The sequence below is a fragment of the Triticum urartu genome, chromosome 4, assembly GCF_003073215.2.
Source record: "Triticum urartu cultivar G1812 chromosome 4, Tu2.1, whole genome shotgun sequence".
In the NCBI taxonomy this organism is placed as follows: Eukaryota; Viridiplantae; Streptophyta; class Magnoliopsida; order Poales; family Poaceae; genus Triticum; species Triticum urartu.
In genome coordinates this window covers 603,371,790-603,395,730 of record NC_053025.1, presented here as the reverse complement: position 1 = coordinate 603,395,730, position 23,941 = coordinate 603,371,790, and the positions used below count along the sequence as shown (strand labels likewise).

General features: G+C 46.8%; 2 protein-coding genes across 2 annotated transcripts; both read right to left on the bottom strand.

The window, feature by feature from the left end:
* Positions 1 to 870: 870 nt before the first annotated feature.
* Positions 871 to 5,204, bottom strand: LOC125553088 (ATP-dependent zinc metalloprotease FTSH 5, mitochondrial-like). The gene is made up of 6 exons (XM_048716846.1): positions 4,953 to 5,204; positions 4,043 to 4,127; positions 3,653 to 3,808; positions 3,221 to 3,528; positions 2,647 to 3,123; positions 871 to 2,566 (listed from the first exon to the last, which is right to left on the bottom strand). The coding sequence occupies exons 1-6, from the start codon at positions 5,169 to 5,171 to the stop codon at positions 1,283 to 1,285; spliced, it is 2,529 nt and encodes an 842-aa protein (XP_048572803.1). The 5' UTR covers positions 5,172 to 5,204; the 3' UTR covers positions 871 to 1,282.
* Positions 5,205 to 10,151: 4,947 nt separating this feature from the next.
* LOC125554948 (ATP-dependent zinc metalloprotease FTSH 5, mitochondrial-like) lies at positions 10,152 to 19,069 on the bottom strand. The gene is made up of 12 exons (XM_048718303.1): positions 18,761 to 19,069; positions 18,129 to 18,243; positions 17,698 to 17,892; positions 17,347 to 17,499; positions 16,924 to 17,219; positions 16,342 to 16,818; positions 15,502 to 16,249; positions 12,568 to 12,717; positions 12,228 to 12,380; positions 11,806 to 12,098; positions 11,233 to 11,709; positions 10,152 to 11,149 (listed from the first exon to the last, which is right to left on the bottom strand). The coding sequence occupies exons 3-12, from the start codon at positions 17,864 to 17,866 to the stop codon at positions 10,367 to 10,369; spliced, it is 3,699 nt and encodes a 1,232-aa protein (XP_048574260.1). The 5' UTR covers positions 17,867 to 17,892; positions 18,129 to 18,243; positions 18,761 to 19,069; the 3' UTR covers positions 10,152 to 10,366.
* Between the last annotated feature and the right edge of the window lie 4,872 nt (positions 19,070 to 23,941).

Below are 23,941 nucleotides of genomic sequence, written 5' to 3'. Positions count from 1 at the left end.
CTTCGCCGACGTGGCGACGCAGGAGCGCGCACAGGAGTTGGCGCCTTTCCCGCGGCTTCTCACTGACGAGGATCATCGCAAGCATCGGAGGCGGGAGCATCGTCTCAGGCTGGCCGAGATGGACGAGCAAGCCATGGCGCTGTGGAGTCATCGCTTCCTGGAAGACACCAATGAGGAACAGTTCTTCGCCCAGAGGAGGGCGAGGAGGGCGAAGAGGAGAGAGGAGCGAGCCGACTATCGCGAGGACAAGCGAACGCGGAAGGCGGTCGCTAAATACAACCAAGCGCTAGGAGATGCGTCCTCCTGGAACTCCGACGACGAGCGGTTCCTTGACGCCTACGCTCCGACGTCGGAAGAGGACATCACTGAGACAGAGTCCGAGTCAGACGAGTAGTAGTAGGAGAACTATCTACGAAATCAAATATGTAGTAGGAAAACTATCTATGAAACCAAATATGTAGTAGAAAAAACTGAAATATAGCGCGCCTGCTGGAGCAGCGTGGGCGCGCTTTAATTTGCGGCGGCCGCTGGAGCCAGCGCACCGCTGCGCGCAAAAGCTGGCTAACCCGGCGCTGTATCGCGACTTTTAGCACGCGGCGCGACTGTTGGAGATGCTCTTAGTACACACTCTGCTGGTTTTGGATGGTACCAAGTTCCTGAATATGCTCTACAATCTGCCTTGTCTCTGGGCAGATTCACTCATAGGATTGCTGATTTCGTGGGAACTGACTTACTGATAGACATTTTTAGGATAAAAAAGGCAACCAATTAAAAAAGAAAACAGAGGATTTTGCGTTTACGGAAGCGCCTAATGGTATTTTTATGATGTTTTGCAGCTGGTGAAAACGTATGAAATTGCATTGTTTTGCAGCTGGTGAAAACGTATGAAATTGCATTGCATTTACACATGTCCAGTTCCAATAGAAATAGAAATCTTGGGGTACATTCATGCTTGAGACCCATAACAGGAGGTTTTACTGGTTCGCAACACATCATGCAAAAGTACAAAACACGTCGGATTCTCTTCGACCTTCAGAAACACAAGTCAGGGAAAACTCCAGACCCTACACATCGCTCTCTGCATTCAGTCTGCATGCAACGAAAGTATCAGCAAAAGGAATACTCCTTCCTGTAAGCGTCTTGGCGGTTAGGGCGAAGAAGGTGTTCCCTCATCCTGCTGACCCATTGTTAGCATCATCTACTTGTTGCTGCGTCAACACCCGTTTCTTGATCTCGTCATTGGTTCGCCGCTCTCACCGCGAGCACCCGTTTCTTGATCTCCTCACTGGTTGGCGCTCTCGTTGCGGGTGACAGAAGGTGTTCCCTGATCCTGCTGGCTACCGCTATAACTATCTGCTTGTTGTTCTGTCAAAACTAGCTTTGTGGCCTCCTCACCAGTGATAGACGGTGCTCCCTGATTATGCTGGCTGCTGTTAGGACCATCTCCTTGTTCTTCTGTTGACATTGATTTGGTGCTCTCGTCCCCAGAGAGAGAAGATGTTCCCTGATCGCTATTGTTACCACCATCTACTTGTTGGTCTGGTGATACTAGTTTTGTGATCTCGTCACCGGCAAGAGGTGGTGTTACCTGATTTTGCTGGCTGCTGCTACGATCATCTCCTTGTCGTCCTGTCGAAACTCGTTTCTTGATCTGGTCACCAGTGAGAGAAGGTGTTCCCTGATTTTGCTGGCTGTTGCTACGACCATCTCCTTGTCGTCCTGTCGAAACTCGTTTCTTGATCTGGTCACCAGTGAGAGAAGGCGTTCCCTGATTTTGCTGGCTGCTGCTACGACCAACTCCTTGTCGTCCTGTCAAAACTAGTTTCCTGATCTGGTCACCAGTGAGAGTTTCATGCTCCAGGAGGGCATTTGCTAGCGCATGGAACTCCTTGTTGTGCTCCGTGAGAATCTTTTTCGCGTTCCTGTAAGCGTTGTCCAATAATGCTTTCACCTCCTCATCAACCAGACCTATCGTCCGCCCGCTCATGGCCATCGCCTTGCCACGGGCAGCATTGATGTCATTGCCATAGGAAACAAGGCCGACCCGCTTGCTCATACCATACCTGACGACCATGTCTTTCGCATATCGAGTTGCCTTGCCTAGGTCAGATGAGGCACCAGTGGTGATCCCTGCTTCTCCAAATATAAGCTCATCGGCCACCCGTCCTCCCATGGCGACGTCGAGCCTCGCCAGCATCTGCTTCCTTGTGAGGTGGCTGTCTTCCCCTGGCAGCTGCGTCACCTTGCCGAGAGCATTTCCCATAGGCACGATGGTGGCCTTGTGGACAGTGTTAGCACCGTCCGTGAGGATAGCAACAAGGGCGTGCCCAGCCTCGTGGTATGCAGTCCTCTTCTTTGACATATCGGATATCACCATCGACTTGCGCTCCCTGCCCATGATGATCCTGTCCATGGCGTACTCAAGGTGACCCATCCCAACAGCATTTGCCCCATCCCTGGAAGCCTTAAGAGCGGCAGTGTTCACTAGGTTTGCAAGGGCTGCACCTGAGAACCCAGGCGTCCCCCTTGCGATGGTCATCGCATCCACATCCTTGGATTTACTCACCTGAATGAAAGAATTCATGGAGAAAAGATCAAAGCCTCGCATCAGAGACCGCAAAAATTAAGTAAGCCTCATAAATGTACCTTTGACATGTAAGCCTCGAGGATCTGTCGGCGGCCCTCAACATCTGGAACCGAAACATGAACTTGACAGTCAAAACGTCCAGGCCTGACAAGAGCACTATCTAGTGACTGCGGCAAGGTCGTTGCTGCGATCACAATAATCCCGTCATTCTGCTTGAAGCCATCCATCTCAACAAGCAGCTGGTTCAGAGCCGGCCTCTGTGACGGTACACCTTCAGTGTCTCTGCGCCCACCAATTGCATCAATTTCATCGATAAATACTATGCAAGGAGATCGCTTCTTTGCTGCACTGAAGAGCTCCCTCACTCTCCTAGCACCAACACCAACATACATCTCTTCGAAATCACTGCCACTGCACGAGAAGAAAGGGACGCCGGCTTCCCCAGCTACCGACCTTGCTAGCATTGTCTTCCCTGTGCCAGGTTGGCCCACAAGCAAAACACCCTTTGGAAGCTTGCCACCAAGGCGTTTGAAACTCTGCAATGCATGTAAAACTAGGTTAACAACTCAGTATCAAGAAAGAGTTGTTGAATTAGAACACCTGCACGCAGGTTGATGGCAATGCCACACTCACATCGGGATCTCGTAGGTAGTGAACTATGTCTTCGAGCTCAGCTTTGGCTTCATCAACCCCCTTTACATCACTGAACCTTGTGCTTAAATCTGTGGCTGATACTTCTTTCAAACCATCGAATTTGCTAACTTTGGTGTCTATGGCACTATCAAGCATAACCTTAACGCCATAGATGGCAAAACCAGTAACTGTAAGGGCAGAGATGGTACGCAGAAGCTGCTTTTTAAGTAGGTCCTTCTCTACTGTGTACTGGGGTGCACTAGCAGTACCAAGAACACGTCCTTCCTCCCTTGCCGCACTTGAAATTCCTGCATAGAGAATAGAATCCATCCGCGCGCACAGAAGTTGTCAAGCCAAATTGCATGTCGTTTGCGGGTAAAAACGCAGATACTACTCCTAACTAGCAAGCGTGGCGAAAGAAAAGGCGGCTACCTCGATTTAGCGTTTTGAAGTTATGTATAACTCTTTCTGGGGCACTCCTATGGATCTCGTTAGAAAGAAAAGCGGCAGCGCCAGAGTGCACGCCCTGTGCCCTCTGACCAACAAAGCTTGAGCAGTACCTCTGATGTAGATTCCTAAGCACGCTACCTGCATCAGTTAAGCAATAAGCAGAAACTTACTTCCTCAGTAGCAACAGTCAACCAAAATGGTGCGGTGGAATACAGAGTAATAATAACTGTCATCTACCTAACTGAAAACCGGTTATTGGGCACAATTAAGTCAGGCTAGCACTAGTTTGCAGTTGCCACATCAAGTATAACAACCAAGCCTTGTAGTTCAAGTGTGTGGTGGAGAGAGAAGAATAGCAGCCACATAACATACCTGCTCCAGAAGGTGTATTTGCAGCAGATGCCCAGAAAGCAGGGGCTGAAGGTGCCGCGGCCGCAGCTACAAGATTCTTTGCAGCCTGTGACACAAAAAATTAGGCCGGTCGGATAGCATAACTATATTCGACAACGGCAACAGCAACCAACCGCAACCCGTGAATTAAGTGGCTCGAAATCGGCAACCGCAGCACATAAATCAAGTGGCATCGATCTGAAATGCGGGACAGAACAGTGCCTTGCAATTGCAGTTTCAGCATCGGAAATGCATCAATTAAGTATATATGTGTATATACATGAAAAAAAATACATGAAAAAAAGGCGTAGTGTTTAGTTGGACAGGGACAAGCTTTTTTCCTTTCTTTCTTTTTTGCATAGTTGTCAAGATTCTTTGCAGCCTGTGACAAACACACATAAAAATTAAGCCGGTTGGATAGCATAACTATATTCGACAACGGCGACGGCAAATAAATCAAGTGGCGTCGATCTGAAATGCCCTGCATTTGCAGTTTCAGCATCGGAAATGCATCCGTTGGACAGGGACAAGCTACTGAACCCACCGAAAAAAGCAACATCATAATAATGAAAAGGTTGGACAAAGAAAGAATGAGGGAGGGGGGGGGGGGGGGGGGGGGGATTCCCTGGAGAGGGCGAGCCGGCCGGCCATTTTCGGTGCTGCCGGTGCTGGAGATGAGAAAAGAACCGCTGAAAAAAGATTTGACCCGCATTTCTCTGCCAAGTACGAATTTTGTTGCTAATCGTAGGCTAGACTAGACGAACGCACACAACTGTACGGCAAACGGCGACGGCGACAGCGACGAACTCCGTACGCGATTGCGGGCTCGAATCGAGTGGCAAAAGAACCGATTGCAGCTTCGGGAGAGGGTTTCCAGGCGGGATTCACGCACCTGTGAAGCGAGGCCGGCCGTCGCGAGCAGTGCTCCGCCGCCCCTCATCGCCCGCGCGCTCGCGCCGCCGGCCGCGGGCAGCGACCCGCGCGCCGGATCGACGCGCCGCGCCGTCGGCCCCGCGCAGATGGCCGGGCGAGGGAGGGGCGGGGCGGCGGTGGCGCTGGGTCGTCGCGGGCGCGGCCGCCGCTGGGGGAGCCCGCTCCTGAGTCTTGACATTGGTGGGATATCCGTTCCAAAAATATATTGTCGGTTCTCGACACCAAGGTCAAGGTCTTTTTGGTAATAAAAAATTCGGAGGCTTTAGGGGGGGATTATGGTTGACCAGGAAACAGGGCGACTTGGCATATTGTGGTTGGAAATGTGGGCCTCCCCTCAATCTAGGGGATGTTTAGGACCGAAAATGCCAATATTTGTGGACACACTTACACATGTATACCAAGTATGTGCAAAATTTCACGACATTATACTTTCACACATGGCGTACAGAGAAAGAGAAATATGCATTTTTAAATGGGCCTTTTATTTCTGTTGTTGGGCCGATTTTTTTTTTGTACAGCTTGCAAATCACGATATTTTTAAAGAAATTTAACACGTTCTTGTGGAATACATATATGTTTCCATGAAAAAAATCAGATTTTTTTGAAACTTTTGAATATGATTTTTGATGCTTTCAAAATACCGAGCTCACTGGAGCTCGGCCTCCAAAACTTCGCACTCATGCTTAGGAGTACTACCATGATCGTAGTTTATTAGAGCATTCACTACCTAATCCGGCCTTGTTCATGGACATGGATGGTCATCCCTCAAATGCACCCGTGTGCCTTAAGTCATGTCCCTCAAATTCATGTTATCCGAGCACCCTGTACGAAACTACATTGATCTCATCATACAAACACATAGCAACAACAACAAAAGATGCATGGTGCATACAGACGTAGCATCATAGCCAGGGCCGGCCCTGAGAAGCTAGGGGCCCCCACCCAGGTGTAGGTACTATGCACATGTCAGAAAAAAAATAGTCAAAGGCGTGGACTTTCAGCCTTCACGTACATGCACAGGATCGCAAGCCGAAAGAGCAGTTGCCGCAGGATTACCGACAGGCACGTCCTGATTAGCGATCACTTCCTTCATCCTTCACGTAGAAAAAAAAGACAACGATCTGCTATCCCTTCACGGCTTGACCTAAGAAAAAGTGTGATCGTAATTTCCCAACCTCCCAGCCCTAGACCGCTGATGCCGGACGCCGGACACCGACACGCCGTACTGCAGGTCTGCCGCCTGGCTCTTGCTAATTCCGAATTCCCTTCTCCTAATCTCCTTCCTAATCCAGTCCACCACTGATTTCATTGCTCTCCGACTCTAGGCGCTGCCAACAACACACGGACTGGTGCTATCATGGATTCGATCATCAGAATCAGGTATATTAGACTTGGGATTTGCAGTTCCTTGATGTGTATGTGCCACCGTTTAATAATCGATGCAAAAATTATATTTTCAGGATTGTGTGTTAGTATGCCGCCGAGAAACAAGACGTATGCATCGGGTAGCAATAAAAGGAAAAGGAAGAAGGCCGCTGATAAATTTGTTCAATCATAGACTGTTGCACAAAATTTGCTGAAACAGTCTCTCTTGATGGTTCATCTGATCTTGAGGTATATGATATTATTTCTGAATCGAAGATTATGAGATTCATTTTGCCAAATGGTGTAATGTTTGCTATGGAGATTTTTGTGCATGTGAGAGAAGTTGATTGTTATCTGAATATCTTCATTGCTTATCGCACCTTATTGTTTACTATGTCTGTGACGGTCGTATTGGCTGAAAGAAGTTTTTCAAGTCTGAAATTGTTGAAGAATTATTTGAGGTGAAACAGTGATTCAACAGAGGTGGTTTGGCTAACTTATGCATCAAGAAGAAATTATTGGATGAGATTAACATCAACCCCATGACAAGAGACCTTATATCGAGGAATGTTAGAAGAAAATTTTAAGGTAATAGTAGTATGTATGAACTATTCGACACGCATACTGATTTTCAATGCATTGGAGTGTTATTAATAATTTTTCACATATACATATATATTCATTTTTATTACTATGATGTCTTTATTAAGGGCCCTGAATTTTAGTTTCGCCCCAGGCCCCCAAAATCTCAGGACCGGCCCTGATCATAGCCCGAACCAAAAGAGGCAGTTCATCGTCGATAAACAGACATAAATTTAAATTAAACTAACTAAATACTAAAACAAAGATTGCGAGAGGCATCGGGACATCACCACTTTCATGTCGGTCCCTTGCCCATGCGGTCGCCGATGCAGTTGTAGCCCTCCGTGTAGGTGCTGACGACGGGAGGGCGGCGGCGTCGAAGCCGTGGGAGCCGTCAGATATCAGATTCGTCATTGAAGGAGATTACGCCGGCCATCCTCCGAACCGCACGCTCCTGCTTCTTCGCCAGTAGGTGGGCCTTGGCTTTGGCCACCGCACTCAACGCCATCTCACGCTCCGACTGCTCGATGGCAAGTCGAAGGCCTCTCCTGTTTTTGTGGCAGAACCAAAGCTTCCTTGCTGTAGTGGATCACCCTGATGTAGGTCCCTTAAGGGTGCGAACATCTTTGATGTGTCCCCATTTAAATGAACAGAGAATCTTACTTAGCTAACACAACTCGTAATAATCTTGATCCACTCATCCGAGAAGCCCATTTTACTCATCATCTTCTCAAGAAAAATTCACTCTAACCCGTCGTAGGCCTTCATCATATCCAATTTCATCCCACATAGAGCTTTAGTCCTTTCCTAGTCCGGATGGCATGAGTAGACTCATAAGCAATTAAGACGTTGTCTGTAATCAAATAACCGGGGACAAACGCACTTTGTTCCTTGAAAATCAGCACCGGAAGAATTAACTTTAGCCTATTCGCCAACATCTTCACCGATATTTATATAAAACATTGCATAGTCTAATAGGTCGGAATTGATTAAGCGGCTCCAACGTTTTGACTTTAGGATCAAAACCAGTACGGTGCTATTAAAATCCACTGATCCTTTCTATTTTTATTCCTCAAAATAGCTCTCTCCCCTTCCACAATTCTTTGTATCCGGACTATCTGTGCTTCATATTAAGAATATGGTAAGATGGTTTCTTAACAATCCATTTACAATTTTTTATACAAGAAGGGAACACTTTAAATTCATAACTATTTATGTTCTAACATAAATAAATTCATGATGTCCTTTCCATTGTTGTTAACCAAACACATATGCTACAAATAAATGCATAAAATCAATTAATAAGTTGTTCATGTCTACTAAATCATCATTTGTTTTAAGCATTATAATCAAATCTAAAAATTGAGTGGTGAACTAACCATATTAACTATTATATTTTTTCCTTCCAATTATCCCCGCAATATGTGCGCACATCATCCACACCAACAAGGACTCCTTATCCATTTGTTTGATATAAGCTATCCTTCGATAATATTTTCTGTTTCACCATTAACCTTAAAATTGTTTTTCACACCCAAATAGTAAAAATAAATATCTCATCGGCCAACGACTGAAAGATGTCATAATTGCGTTGGGTCCCACAAACAGTCAAAATAAATATAATTATTTATACTAAATTTAAATATACCTTTTTACAACTCATTTATACAATCACACCCTTTTCTAATATATTGTGTCAAAATCGAGCGTTAAAATTTCACATTAGTTTTTTTTCATTGTGTTACCTTAAAATTTTAACAAAAAATTTGAATGCGAGAAAATAACAAAAGACTAAATGACACATCTTGTGAGATTAATTTTGTGACACTTGTTGCGTGTGTTTATCTTTAAATGCACTCGTGAGATATTTCTAAAGTATATGATATGACCAACGACTTCTAGTTTATGATTAGTTAGATGCAGATAGAAAAATCTAGAGTATGTACGTTTTTTGAACTTTAGATTCTATAAGTTTTTTTAAGGTCCCCGATCTATTATGAAGGTTCGTCAAAGTACAACGCACACCAAACATAATAAAAATTGTATCGACGTCCCTGAACCAAAGAATGACCACTCATTCTATCAGAACGAGTCGCTGACGTGTCACTATTGCCACTCTCATACTGGAGCTGACCTAACCTTGTCGGTGATAGTATAAAGTCTTCGTACATGTGCCCAGTAGCCACATTTGTCGTCTTTGAACCCTTAAATCAATTCGAACAACTTACATTAAATCTCACGGCTGGCAGGAAATTCTAATCACACTGCCTCAAGGAGCCGCCAGGAATTATACGATGGAGCTCCATCTAATCCGTCGTGACGGGTGATTTCAAGGAGGATCGGAGCCCCGTAGATCGAGTCAGAGATAAAGCACCGTCATCCGCCCGAGCACCGCATTTGGGAAGAAAAACTTTTGAATATTAAAACATTTGGAAATTTTTTAAAATTTCAGAATTTTTGAATTAAATAAACAAATTGGAGAGAAAATAATTATTTGTATAAGAGAGAAGGCTGAGAGTCACATAGGTGATCCCTTCATGAGAGAAGGTTGTGAAAGGAAAGCCGCGTGGTGAGCACTCATCTTTTTTGGCTACTTCTGCATCTAATGTAATAGCCGCACGGTTAAAGCATCCATGGCGTAGTTGTTTGCTACCTCTAAGGCCTTGTATTAGGTGCTTAGAAAAATAAACCGGATTTTTATGAAGCACCGGTGCCTATTTCTACTAAAAAGACGCCTGATTAAGCTTCTATCCTGTACAAATAAACACCCGTGCTTAAGAAAAGCCTAGTTTATTTCTTCAAACACCTCTTCCAAGCACCTTGCATTGTACAAGGTCTAAGATTGACTCTAAGCTCATAGAGGCCGCATCTATACATTCTGAGCCATCCTTTTATTGCCTCCAAGCTTACTGTTGCCTCTAATCTTAGAGGCAGCCTCTAACAACTAAACAATTCTGATGGTCCCATTTGTCAATTAGCATGAGAGCAATTGTTAGAGAAGAGCCATGCACATGACATGACATGAGTGTACAGCTGCCATTTTTTTTTTTTTGGGCTCCATGTTAGAAGCAGATTATGGCCCCCATACACTGTGGTTTGAACTGAACAGAGGCAAGTGTGTAGGGCCGACCTTAGAGGATAAAAGCAGCGACCTACAGAAAAGCAGAGAATAAGAGACAAAGCAGAAGTAAATCTCAGATGTTGTTTAAGATCGAAAGCACAAGTTTCACTGATTCAGAACACAATATGCACAAGTTTCTCTTCACACCTGAGAAACACAAGTCAGTGGAAATCCAGACCCTGCGCATCGCTCTTTACATTTCGTGTACACGCAACAGAAGTATCAGGAAAAAAATCAACACTTCTTCATGTATGCATCTCCACTGCCAGGGCGAAGAAGGTGTTCCCCGATCCTGATGACAATTGTCAAGACATAAAACCTCGCTTCAATACCAGTTTCTTGATCTGGTCACCAGTGAGAGTCCCATGCTCCAGGAGGGCGTTCGCTACCGCTTGGTGCTCCTTGCGGTGCTTCGTGAGAATCGTTTTCGCGTTGTTGTAAGCGTTGTCCAACAATGCCTTCACCTCCTCATCAACCAGGGCCGTCGTCGGCCCGCTCATGGTCATCGTCTTGCCACCGCCGCTAACGGCGTTGTTGTTGCTGTAGGTCACGAGGCCGACCCGCTTGCTCATGCCATACTTGGTGACCATGTCTTTCGCCAATTGGGTCGCCTGGTTTAGGTCAGATGAGGCACCAGTCGTGATCCCGGCTTCTCCATATATAAGCTCCTCGGCCACCCGCCCTCCCATGAGGACATCCAGCCGTGCCAGCATTCGCTTCCTCGATACTTCGAGCTCGCTGTCTTCCCCTGGAATCTGCGTCACCAAGCCGAGAGCATTTCCCCTGGGCAAAATGGATGCCTTGTACACAGGGTCAGCACCGTCCGTGAGGATAGCAACGAGGGCGTGCCCACCCTCATGGTACGCGGTCATCTTCTTGGAATGATCAGATATCGCCGCCGACTTGCGCTCAGTGCCCATGATGATCTTGTCCTTGGCGTACTCAAGGTCATCCATCCTAACAGCATATGCCCCATCCCTGGAAGCCTTGAGAGCGGCTTCATTCACTAGATTTGCAAGGTCTGCACCCGAGAACCCAGGCGTCCCCCTCGCGATGGTCAGCGCATTCACACCAATGCCTTTCTGCACCTGCATGGAAGAAATCATGGAGAAAAGGTCAAAGCCTCGCACCAGAGACATCGAAAAGTAAAAATGTGCCTTGTGTTGCATACCTTTGACATGTGAGCCTCGAGGATCTGCTTTCGGCCCACAACATCTGGAAGCGGAACATGAACTTGACGGTCGAAACGCCCAGGCCTGACAAGGGCGTCATCTAGCGACTCAGCGAAGTTGGTTGCTGCGACCACAATGATCCCTTCATTCTGCTTGAAGCCATCCATCTCAACAAGCAGCTGGTTCAGAGTCTGCTTTGCCCACGATGGTTCTTCTGCGTTTCTGCGCCCACCAACGGCATCAAGTTCATCGATGAATATTATGCAAGGAGCTCGCTTCTTTGCTGCACGGAAGAGCTCCCTCACTCTCTTAGCACCAACACCAACATAAGACTCCTCGAAAGCACTGCCACTGCACGCGAAGAAAGGGACGCCGGCTTCCCCAGCCACCGCCCTTGCCAACATGGTCTTCCCTGTGCCAGGTGGGCCCACAAGCAGAATGCCCTTTGGAAGCTTGCCACCAAGGCGGTTGAATCTCTGTAAAGCATGTATCACCTTAACAAATCAGCATCAAGAAACAATTATATTGGATTAAAACACCTGCACACAGGTTGATGGCGATGCCACACTCACGCTGGGATTTCGTAGGTAGTGAACTATGTTCTCAAGCTCAGCTTTGGCCTCATCGACCCCCTTTACATCACTTAACTTGGTGTTCAACTCCTTAGGCACTTCTTTCAAACCTTCAAACTTACGAACATCAATGTCCTCCAACATTTCAAAGGCCCACATTACGACGCCAGTAACTACAAGGCCTCCGGCGGTTCGCAGAAGCTGTTTTTTAAGTAGGCTTTTCTCTATTACGTAATAGGGTGCACTGGCTGTTCCAAGAACACGTCCTTCCACCCTTGCCGCACTTGAAATTCCTGTATAGAGAGTAGAATCCATCCGTGCACACAAAAGTCGTCAAACCAAATTGTATGTCATTTATGTGGGCATAAAAGACTACATAATAGTCCTAATGAGTAAGTGTGACAGAAAGAAAAGGTAGCTACCTCGATTTAGCTTTCGGAAGTTCTGCATAGCTCTTTCTGTATCGCTGCTATGAATCTGTTTAAAAAGAGATGCGGCGCCAGAGTGCATGCCCCGTGCCCTTTGACCAGCAAAGCTTGAACGGTACCTCTGCTGTAGATTTCTAAGCAGAGTACCTGCATTGATTAAGCACAAAGCATAAACTTACTTCCTCTATAGAATATAATAAGAACTAGAATCTGCGTAGTTGAACCTGAATTAGGTCAGGATAGCACTAGTTTGCAGTTGCCACATAAGTATATTATACCGATTAAGGCCGTAGCTCATGTGTGCGGTAGAGAGAGAAGCAGCCATAGAATTTACCTGCTCCGGACGGTGCATTTGCAGCAGGTGCCCTGAAAGAAGGAACTACCTCCTTGCAGACTACATTTGCCGGTCGATACCTTGCAAGATGCCTTGCAGCCTGCAATACACACATGCACACACACGCAGGATTCAGTAAAGAATTAATTCAGTCTAGCAAAATATGTTTCCACAGTACTACTTAACAACGGTGGCAACAATGAGAAATATTGCAGTTTCAGCATCAAGTATGATGAAAGAACAGTTTTAGGTATCAATGGAGAATGGACAGGGCCTTCCGTTCCCCCAAGACAGGATTCTACATGATTTTTGGGTCTGCACTATATAGAAATTACCTGTAAAGACAATATTTTTTTCTGTAAATAAAGTGTTTGTTTGGGGAGAAGAAGACGAACACGAGAAGCCTCTGTCGACGCGGCGATTTATAGCTCGCGGGCGACTCGGCGAAGAGCGCCGCCGGCGTCCTTCGATCCCTGCGACCGCCACCGGTCGTCTAAGCTAGATCCACCGGGCCAAATCGAGGAGGGCTCGCGCCGGGTAAAAAGGAAATATCCCTGCCCCCACCCCCATCTCACCCGATGCGGCAGCGCTCGCCCTGCGGTGAAGGCGAGTCGTCGGGCGGAGCATCCCGGGGAGGAGGATCTGCCCTTCGCCGGAGAATCGCGCGCGCGCCGTCGTCTCCGCCGCCGGCGAGTGGGTCGTACGCGTCATTGGCGAGCGACGGCGGAGCGAGGGAAAAATAAAAACAGTTGTCCGTCGGTGTTCGAATATCCGTTTTCTTTATTTATTATTATTTCCCCCTTTAATGTTAGGAATATGACTTATTTATATAAAAAAGGAAACTCGTTTGTATATATGTATACATAAAAGGCACAGCACGATTTAAAAATAATACAAAATGCACCCCTGTTTCAAATCAGAATTTGATTGCTGATTTTAACAAACAAGAAAATATGAGTTATGTTTTCTAGTGGGCGTCTTATCAAACGATGTATCCTTATTTTCACATAAAATATAAAACCGCCATGATGGCTTTTCCTTAAAAAATATAGGTAGTGTTAGAAACATCTCGAGTTAAGAAGGGCAGTGTTAGAAACATCTTTCAAACATGAATGCAATAACATAATTCTTGAGGGTATATAGCTCGTACTCTCTTAATTAAACCGGTGACAAAGTTGTAATCTAAATTACTCCCTCGGTTTCGAAGGGAGTACAAGTCCATCGGTACAATTTTACCGACTAACTAATACTTCCTCTATTCCGTATGGAGTATAATATTACCGATCGATCAAACAAATTATATCGGATCGAAGAAACTGCAGACGCCATCATTGAAAAAGCTTGTGAAGACATGGGAAAACACAAAGATAAAATTGTATGACACAACGTGTCCAAGAACTACACATATTGCGCTCTCTATCTATCTATCTGCAATAGCGATTATTTATTCGCAAAACAAAAAGAAACAAAAATCTTCTTCTTGGAAAACAAAAGAAACAATGGTCTACGAAAAGACAAGGAAGCGAAGGACGGACCTTGGAGAAGGCGAGTCGAAAGGTGGCCATGCATGCAGATCGCATACGTGGTGGCGTGTCGGCCGGCGAGATGGATCAAGCTAGCGCAGCTACTTCTTCCTTTGATCGACGACCGTACGTACTCTACGTGTATATATGTGACGCACGTACGTGTCGTGTGCGTTACTACCAGAACACCATCGCGCTCGTGTACATATGCGACGCACGTGTCGTATACTCGTATGCTACATGGAAGGAGAGCCATGCATCCGTACGTACGATGGATCCAACAAGCTCCATCGTTTACGTACGTTATACGTAGGCACCATTGCGCGCGCTCGCTCCGGTCTCCATCGAGTCCAGGTAATTAAAGGCGCACGCACGCACGCACGCACTCGATCTCCTTGACACACACGCGGTTAATCGTCCATCCACAGGAATTGCGCCTATGATGAATCTATGAACGTAAGTTTCATCGTGTTTACATAGCTCACCATTCAGTCAAAAATAAGTGGGTGCGCACGCATAGCCTTCATGACCGCCGGACCAGCATTTGATTGTGCGGCACGCAACAACCCTACCACCTCTACGCTCGTTTGCAACGTGGTCCTTGTTGCACCATGCGCAATAGCAACACGAACTCTCTTGCTAAAGCAAGAGGACGTTTGTTTCGGTCGCAACATAGGCCACGTTGTTGTAAAGGTAGAAAATGCTTTGGGCGAAGCATGGCTCATGTCGCAAACCCCTTGAGCGCGACACAAGCCATGTTGCGAACGGCTGTGGTGGATCGGACAGCTGTCACATGGGATCCAACGGCTCTGGAAGCGGCCAATTTGATCCACGGGTCAATCAGCTGATGTGTGGCGCACGCCATTATTTTTTGTACTTTATTCAGAACCTCATAGAATGCTAGCACATATGCATGTGTGTTGCATGGGAGAGAAAATCAGGGTGTACTTCAATTTAGTGGTAGACAGAGTAGAGCTAGATGCAATTGGAAGTCTGAATTCTGAAAGCTTTCTTATTTGCCGTTGTACTGAAACCATTCAAGCATTGAATATAGTTTTGTGGCAAATCAAACAAAATGCAAACATGCGGCACATTGGATTCAGCATGATCAGAAACCAGGAAGAAGAAAAAATGCAGGGGAACTCCATAGAGATCTGGATGGAGTTTTTCTGGCCATTCAAGCCACGTCCTGATTCTAGAGATTTGTCTCTCAGATTAGAAAAAATTCTGGTTTGATTGTTTTAGGCAGCACTCTCTTCAGACTTGAGAAACATAATTCAGAAAATACAGGCGCTCTTTACACTCTATGTGCATGCAACAAAAGCATCAGAAAACAAAACTTCTACCTCTCCACTGTTAGGCCAGGTGAAGAAGGTTTTAACAAGACTAGTTAAAAGTTAAAACCATCTACCTGCTGATACTATCTTCCTGATCTGGTCACCGGAGAGAGTTTCGTGCTTCAGGAGGGCGTTGGCCAGCGCATGGAGCTCCCTGCTGTGGGCCGTGAGAATCGTTCTCGCGTTACTGTAAGCCTTGTCCAATAATGCCTTGACCTCCTCATCGACCAGGGCCGCCATTGACCCGCTCATGGCCGCCGCGCGGCCACCGTCGTCATAGGAAACAAGGCCGACCCGCTTGCTCATGCCATACTTGGTGACCATGTCCGTCGCCAGCTGAGTCGCCTGGCTGAGATCAGACGAGGGGCCGGTGGTGACCCCTGCCTCTCCGAACATGAGCTCCTCGGCCACCCGCCCACCCATGAGAACATCCAGCGCCGCCAGCATCTGCTTCCTCGACTGTTCGAGCTCGCCATCTTCCCCCGGAAACTGTGTCACCATGCCAAGAGCGTTTCCCCTGGGAACAATGGTGGCCTTGTGGACGGGGTTGGCGCCGTCTGTGAGGATAGCAACAAGGGCATGCCCGCCCTCGTGGTACGCCGTCATCTTCCTGGAACGATCAGACATCACCACTGACTTGCGCTCGCTGCCCATGATGATCCTGTCCTTGGCGTACTCGAGGTGATCCATCCCAACAGCATTCGCCCCCTCCCTGGAAGCCTTGAGTGCCGCGTCGTTCACTAGGTTTGCGAGGTCTGCACCTGAGAACCCAGGCGTCCCCCTCGCGATAGTCATCAAATCCAAACCCTTGGCTTTCAACACCTGCAAGGGAGAAATAATAATGGAGAAAAATGTCAAAGCCTCGCATCAGAGATCAGACACGGCGAAAAGCAAGTACGCCTTGTATTACATACCTTTGACAAGTGTGCCTCGAGGATCTGCCGCCGACCCACAACATCTGGAAGCGGAACATGAACTTGACGGTCGAAACGCCCAGGCCTGACAAGGGCGTCATCTAGCGACTCAACGAGGTTGGTTGCTGCGACCACGATGATCCCTTCATTCTGCTTGAAGCCATCCATCTCAACAAGCAGCTGGTTCAGAGTCTGCTTTGACCACGATGGCTCTTCTGCAGTTCTGCGCCCACCAACGGCATCAAGTTCATCGATGAATATTATGCAAGGAGCTCGCTTCCTTGCTGCAGCGAAGAGCTCCCTCACCCTCTTAGCGCCAACACCCACATAAGTCTCCTCGAAAGCACTGCCACTGCACGCGAAGAAAGGGACGCCGGCTTCCCCAGCCACGGCCCTTGCCAACATGGTCTTCCCTGTGCCAGGTGGGCCCACAAGCAAAATACCCTTTGGAAGCTTGCCACCAAGGCGGTTGAAACGCTGCAAAGCATACAAAACTTACTAGGTTAACAAGTCGGCACCAAGAAACAGTTATTGAATTAAAACACCTGCACACACACAGGTTGATGGCGATGCCGCACTCACATTTGGATCTCGTAGGTAGTGAACTATGTCCTCGAGCTCAGCTTTGGCTTCATCGACCCCCTTTACGTCACTGAGTTTCGTGCTCGAATCCCTAGGCACTTCTTTCAAACCTTCAAACTTGCCAACCTCCGCTTCCTCCAGTTTACCAATCGCATAGACTGCAAAGCCAGCAACTACAATGCCTCCAGAGGTACGCAGAAGCTGCTTTTTAAGCAGGCCTTTCTCTACCATGCAATAGGGTGCACTAGCTGTACCAAGCACACGTCCTTCCTCCCTTGCTGCATTTGAAATTCCTGCTGCATAGAGAACAGAATCCATCAGTGCACACAAAAGTTGTCAAGCCAAATTGCATGTCGTTCATCTGTAAAAGGAACATACTAGTCCTAATTAATTAGTAAACGTGACGAAAGAAAAGGTGGTTACCTTGACTTAGGCTTTTGATGTTCTGCATGACTCCTTCTGTATCACCCCTATAAAACTCTTTAGGAAGAGAAGCGGTGTCGGAGTGCATGCCCCGTATCCTCTGACCAACAAAACTTGATCGGTACCTCTGTTGTAGATTTCTAAGCACACTGCCTGCATGAATTAAACACCAAGCAGAAACTTAATCCATGGCAACAGGCACCCAGTAAGGTGTAGAATATGGTAAGATCTAGGTTGAACTAAGAAGAGGAAAAAGAAAGCATCTCTCTAACTGAAAACAGGATATTCGGGCACAATTCAGTCATGCTACTACTAGTTTGGCAGTTGCCACATAAGCATATCGATATATACCTGCACCAGTAGTTGTATTTGCAGCAGGTGTGTTGGAATGTAACATGGGCTGCGTTCTGAAGTTTTGTATAACTCTTTCTGGATAACTCCTAGAAATGTTGCTACGAAGAGAAGCGGCGCCAGAGTGCACGCCCCGTATCCTCTGCCCAGCAGAGGTCGACCGGTACATCTGTAGTAGGTTTCTAAGCACACTACCTGCATTAATTAAGCACCAATCAGAAACTGACTTCCTCCATGGCGACAGGGCAACCAACTTGGCGTATAACGTAATAAGATCGAGTTTACACAGAAGAAGAAAAACAAAGCATCTGTCTATGAGTTGAATAATAGTACATTGGGCACAATTAAGTGGGGCTTCTTTTAGTTGCCAGTTGCCACATAGGTATACTGAATAAAGCAGCAATTTATGCGGTGTAAACAGCCGTATATACCTGCGCTGGTAGTTGTATTTGCAGCAGGTGCCCTCAAAGAAGGAACGGAGGCCGCTGACACAATCTCATTGCAAATCGCATTCGCCGGCCAATGCCTCGCAAGATGCCTTGCAGCCTGTGACAATACACACATAGGCACACAAAGATTAAGTTGAGAAAAAGGGGATAAAGAAAATTAGCAACCAGTAAAGCAGCATCGATCTTTCAGTGTGTTTTCTGGAATGCAGACACTGCCTCTTGCAGTTGCAGAATCAGCAATCGATCGCAATGCAAGGCCTCATGTTCTTGTAGGACTTGAACAAACCTTCAGTAAGACACAGGCCAGACTCTCTACAGTCTACACACGACGAATCGAAAACACAGCCCTGCTTGGGAGCTCAGTAAAATTACTGAATCCCATATGAGAACCAACCAAACTCCCCTGCGAATAAGTGATGCTCAATATTCAAATGAGCCACAAGCAAGATCATCCTCGACAGTGGCGCAATTTCGTCTGTCCACAGTGAGTGATTCATGCCGGACTCGTCCATCTACCAACCTAGATCCGGCGGACCAAGATACGACAGGAGCGCAGCTAGCGACTTTTTAGGACTGGATCCATGAAATTTTCCTGCAAGCGCACGCGAACCTACCTACCCTCTCCCGCGCTCGTCTGCCTCCCTCCCCGACGCGCCTTTCGCCAGAGGCTGGGGCCGGAGGAGCATCCCGCCATCGTGGAAGCGCCCGTCGGCTGACGACGCCGGGAAGCGGGACGAGAACTGCAACTCCAGGCCGACGGCCGGGAATCCGAAGAAGCACGCGCTGCGGTGGTGCGGAACGAGTTCGCGGGTGGGAACGGGCGCCGCGCCGACGAGCGGCGGTGGCGCGCCCGCCGTCGGCGTGCAGTCGTGGATGTCGCCAACTTATTTTTTTCCTTGAAACAAGTATTTTCCAGCCCGGCCTGGAGCCCATTCGCTTTCCTTACACAGGCTTCGGGCCTTCCAAGCGGGCCATGAACCAAGACAAAAGAATTCGTGACGAAGAAGGCAGATCGAGCACAATAGCCCACAACGATCAAAATCAATTGTGGGGAAGAATCAATTGTTATTTTTGCTGACGAAGAATTGTGGGGAAGAATCAATTGTTTTTTTTGCTGATTATTACAATTCGGTGAAGTAGAATTTTTTTTACAGTGATTATCATTCTATAGTTATTTGATTGTTTTTTCCTATATATAAACTTGATAAAACTCTGCCCTAGTTGAATTTACAATGATTTACTGTGTGACATGGTGTGTACAAAATTCACGTGCCTTCTTCTCAAACACGGAGGTTCCAAACTATACAAGAAAAGATACGGGGCATTGTCGAGTGATAAAAAGGGCGAACGCAAATGTATACATAGCTAAGAACACAAAGAGAACAGAAAAGAAAAGGAGGGGGGAGACACGAACCTTGCAAGCCGCGGAGAAGGCGGCGCGCCATGCCATTGCCATGGAGGACGCGCGCGTTAACGTTCTTGGATCGGACCGATGCTTTTTTCACCGTTGTTCAAACGAAGGAACGGTACTGTAGATGGAACACGATCGAAGCAGCTTGATTTCCCTTCTAGCTTCCTCGTGTATGTGGCTGTATGCTACGCCGTGTTTACCATCGTGTGTTTCTCAAGTAGACTTATACTTGAGACGAGGGCCGTTGACTACGTGTTTGTGTATATATACGTGCATGCATGCATGACGTGCACAGAGATCGAGCCTCTTCCCAAGTTAATAGCGCCGCATGCTTGGACGACAAGGTGGGCTAGCTCGATGGAGCTAGCTAGTGCACGGTAAATTTTGACCTAGGTTGACGGTGCGTGCGTGCGTGGTAAGCCTTGGCCTGAATTTAGACTTTGGGCATACGTCTAAATCGCTGTGGAGCGTCTTATTTAGACTTCCCAAGTTAAAAGAAAAAATTTCAATCAAAGCAGTGCGTCTTATTGTCGGCCCAGCTAAATGGCCAGCACCTATACTCCCGTCAAAAAAAAAAATCGCTGGCAACTACAGCAGATACAAATTAACTTGGTGGTATATATCATTCCAATAAAATACATAGTGCCTCCATGCATGCGGCACCATTAGCCAGCTAGAGCTAGGCATGTACAGTATGTTCCAAGGAGAAAAGGCAGCGGAGCCAGCGAAACGACATTCCTCGACAGCTCGGCCGGCGTCTGTCTCGAGTGAGTCTCGCCGTGGCCACCTCACCTCGAACGCAGCTCCAATCGCTTTTAGACGCCAAGAGCATCCGAGGAGGAGGATGCCACTTTCCAACGCCGCCGTGAATGTCGCAGTCCGCAAGAGCTGTCTGTCTCGGATGCACGCACATGCCCACACTTTCGGATGGATGCGCCCACGCCGTGCTGCTGGATGCCATGCATTCTGGGACGCGTGCGTCCAGGCTGCAATGTACGTACTCTGGGACTCCGTCTTTTCAGTTTTTCGTTCTTTCTTTTTATTTGTTTCGATTCAATTTTTAAAATTTCTGGCATTTTTCAAAAAAATTGTATGTATGGATCTCAAAAGGTTTGGGAAACTAAAAAAACGCATTTTCAAAAACCGTCTGCATTTTTCAAAAAAATGTTTGCGCCTTTTCAAAATAATATGTTTAGAAATTGCAAAAAAATGAATTTCTAAAAACCATTCGTGTTTTCAAAAATGGTTCGCAACTTAAAGATGTTTACAATTTTGAAAAATGTTTGTGCTTTCAGTTTTTTCTGAAATTTCAAAACTGTTCTGGTTTTTTTTTTATAAATTGCTCACCGTTTCAAAAAACGTCAGCGTCTCAAAAACACTAGGGTAGTCACGATACATCTGTTCACTACAGTTCCCACTCCAATGTTCGTGCAATGAGTCAGCCCACCCACGATGGTCCCGTGCGACAACCCTCCTTTTTTGACGCAAAGTGTCAAATAGGAGGTCTCAAAAAGGCCTTCCTGTAAACCTTCCCCGATAACTGACAGGGGGAGGGAGGGCAACCACTAAACTTTCACGCTTGCCTCCAAGCTGGTTGAGATGAGACCGGTTTGACTAGTCCATGACGTCCACGCATGCAGCACCGATTTGACCAAATTTTGCATGGGGTGTTATTTGTAAAATGGCAAAATCCCACAAACAGCGAAATCCCTAGCCCGCAACCAATCCCTGGCCCTCCCCCTCAAATAGCCATCCACGACCCCCATTCTCTCATCGGCAGCACCTCCCTTTTTTGTTGCCAATGTCTGTCGTTAGCTCCTCCCGCTCCATTGTCCGCCAGAGGACCGTGCTGGTGCCCCTGATGTGGTGCCCCGTTTGGCGCAAAAAGGTGAAGATGTACATGTCGATGGTGGAGAAGCATGAAGGCTGGATTTTCTATAAACTCGTCAAGCATGGGGTTAGTCATCGATTTGGAGCGTGCATTTTCATGATTTTGGTGATTTTAGACCGGAAAGGTGCCATTTTTTCCATTGCGTATGTTGTTTGGTATGTGACTTGTGATTTCTGGCACTAGGAATTGGAGTATGTTGAGTACCTTATTGACAAGCACTATCTCAGTGCTGATGATGTTGTGGATGCACTTGGTGCTGCATAGGTGAGAAGGGAGTAACTTCATATTGCACATGAGCATAACACAAGGAATGCAGCCTCCAGCAACAGTACTAGGCTGGGCATGTGGAATCAACAAGGTGGGAATGGCATGGAAAAGCAACAAGCTTTTGCACTCATGAAGCTATGGAGAGAGCTAGTGGTGACGATGAAGATGTAGGTTCCAAGTGCTTGTCGTGGGCGTTGTTTTGTTGTGTTTTACATGATGAAGAAGTAATGCAAGTTTCATGATGGTGCTAGATGCGAGTGTCCGGATGATAATCGGTTCATTTTACTGATGATGATAATGTATTTTTGAATGTACTGCTGTTTAGGTTAAGTTTGAAGTTAATGCAGTTGTATCTACTGTTATGTTATTTGTATGAACTTGTTTCTGGCATCTTCTATGTATGAACCTGCTGTTATGTTTGGCAATTTAATGTTGATGCTAGTGTTGTATGGTTGAACTGTTGGGTTATGTAGTAATTTCAAAAAAATTCCTACGCACAAAGATCATGGTGATGCATAGCAACGAGAGGGGGAGAGTGTGATCTACGTACCCTTGTAAATCGACAACGGAAGCGTTAACTTGGTTGATGTAGTCGTACGTCACCACGGCCCGATCGATCAAGCACCGAAACTACGGCACCTCCGAGTTCTAGCACACGTTCAGCTCGATGACGATCCCCGGACTCCGATGCAGCAAAGTGTCGGGGAAGAGTTCCGTCAGCACGACGGCGTGGTGACGATCTTGATGTACTACCGTCGCAGGGCTTCGCCTAAGCACCACTACAATATTATCGAGGACTATGGTGGAAGGGGGCACCGCACACGGCTAAGAATATGATCGCGTGGATCAACTTGTGTCTCTAGGGTGCCCCCCTGCCCCCGTATATAAAGGAGCAAGGGAGGAGGAGGCCGGCCCTAGGAGGAGGGCGCGCCAAGGGGAGTCCTACTCCCACCAGGAGTAGGACTCCTTCTTTCTTAGTCCAACTAGGAGAAGGGAGGAAAGGAGGGAAGTGGAGAAGGAAGGGAGAGGGGGGCCGCGCCCCAAACCCCTTGTCCAATTCGGACTGGGCTTGGGAGGGGCGCGCGCCACCTCCTGGCTCCTTCCCACTAAAGCCCATTAAGGCCCAATACTCTTCCCCGTATTCCCGTAACTCCCCGGTACTCCGAAAAATACCCGAATCACTCGGAACCTTTCCGATGTCCGAATATAGTTGTCCAATATATCGATCTTTACGTCTCGACCATTTCGAGACTCCTCGTCATGTCCCCGATCTCATCCGGGACTCCGAACTCCTTCGGTACATCAAAACTCATAAACTCATAATATAACTGTCATCGAAACCTTAAGCGTGCGGACCCTACGGGTTCGAGAACAATGTAGACATGACCGAGACACGTCTCCGGTCAATAACCAATAGCGGGATCTGGATTCCCATATTGGCTCCTACATATTCTACGAAGATCTTTATCGGTCAGACCGCATAACAACATACGTTGTTCCCTTTGTCATCGATATGTTACTTGCCCGAGATTCGATCGTCGGTATCCCATACCTAGTTCAATCTCGTTACCGGCAAGTTTCTTTACTCGTTCCGTAATACATCATCTCGCAACTAACTCATTAGTTGCAATGCTTGCAAGGCTTTATGTAATGTGCATTACCGAGAGGGCTCAGAGATACCTCTCCGACAATCGGAGTGACAAATCCTAATCTCGAAATACGCCAACCCAACATGTACCTTTGGAGACACCTGTAGAGCACCTTTATAATCACCCAGTTACGTTGTGACGTTTGGTAGCACACAAAGTGTTCCTCCGGCAAACGGGAGTTGCATAATCTCATAGTCATAGGAACATGTATAAGTCATGAAGAAAGCAATAGCAACATACTAAACGATCGGGTGCTAAGCTAATGGAATGGGTCATGTCAATCAGATCATTCACCTAATGATGTGATCCCATTAATCAAATAACAACTCTTTGTCCATGGTTAGGAAACATAACCATCTTTGATTAACGAGCTAGTCAAGTAGAGGCATACTAGTGACACTCTGTTTGTCTATGTATTCACACATGTATTATGTTTCCGGTTAATACAATTCTAGCATGAATAATAAACATTTATCATGATATAAGGAAATAAATAATAACTTTATTATTGCCTCTAGGGCATATTTCCTTCAGTCTCCCACTTGCACTAGAGTCAATAATCTAGTTCACATCACCA

Excerpts from the sequence above, each read along its gene's own strand:
- LOC125553088 (XM_048716846.1), bottom strand. The coding sequence starts at position 5,171 with ATGTCAAGACTCAGGAGCGGGCTCCCCCAGCGGCGGCCGCGCCCGCGA. Across the intron at positions 4,128-4,952 it reads CGGCCGGCCTCGCTTCACAG|GCTGCAAAGAATCTTGTAGC; the intron begins GTGCGTGAATCC and ends TTTGTGTCACAG. Across the intron at positions 2,567-2,646 it reads TCGAGGCTTACATGTCAAAG|GTGAGTAAATCCAAGGATGT; the intron begins GTACATTTATGA and ends TCTTTCATTCAG.
- LOC125554948 (XM_048718303.1), bottom strand. The coding sequence starts at position 17,866 with ATGTACCGGTCGACCTCTGCTGGGCAGAGGATACGGGGCGTGCACTCT. Across the intron at positions 17,500-17,697 it reads AAATACAACTACTGGTGCAG|GCAGTGTGCTTAGAAATCTA; the intron begins GTATATATCGAT and ends TAATTCATGCAG. Across the intron at positions 12,381-12,567 it reads AAATGCACCGTCCGGAGCAG|GTACTCTGCTTAGAAATCTA; the intron begins GTAAATTCTATG and ends TAATCAATGCAG.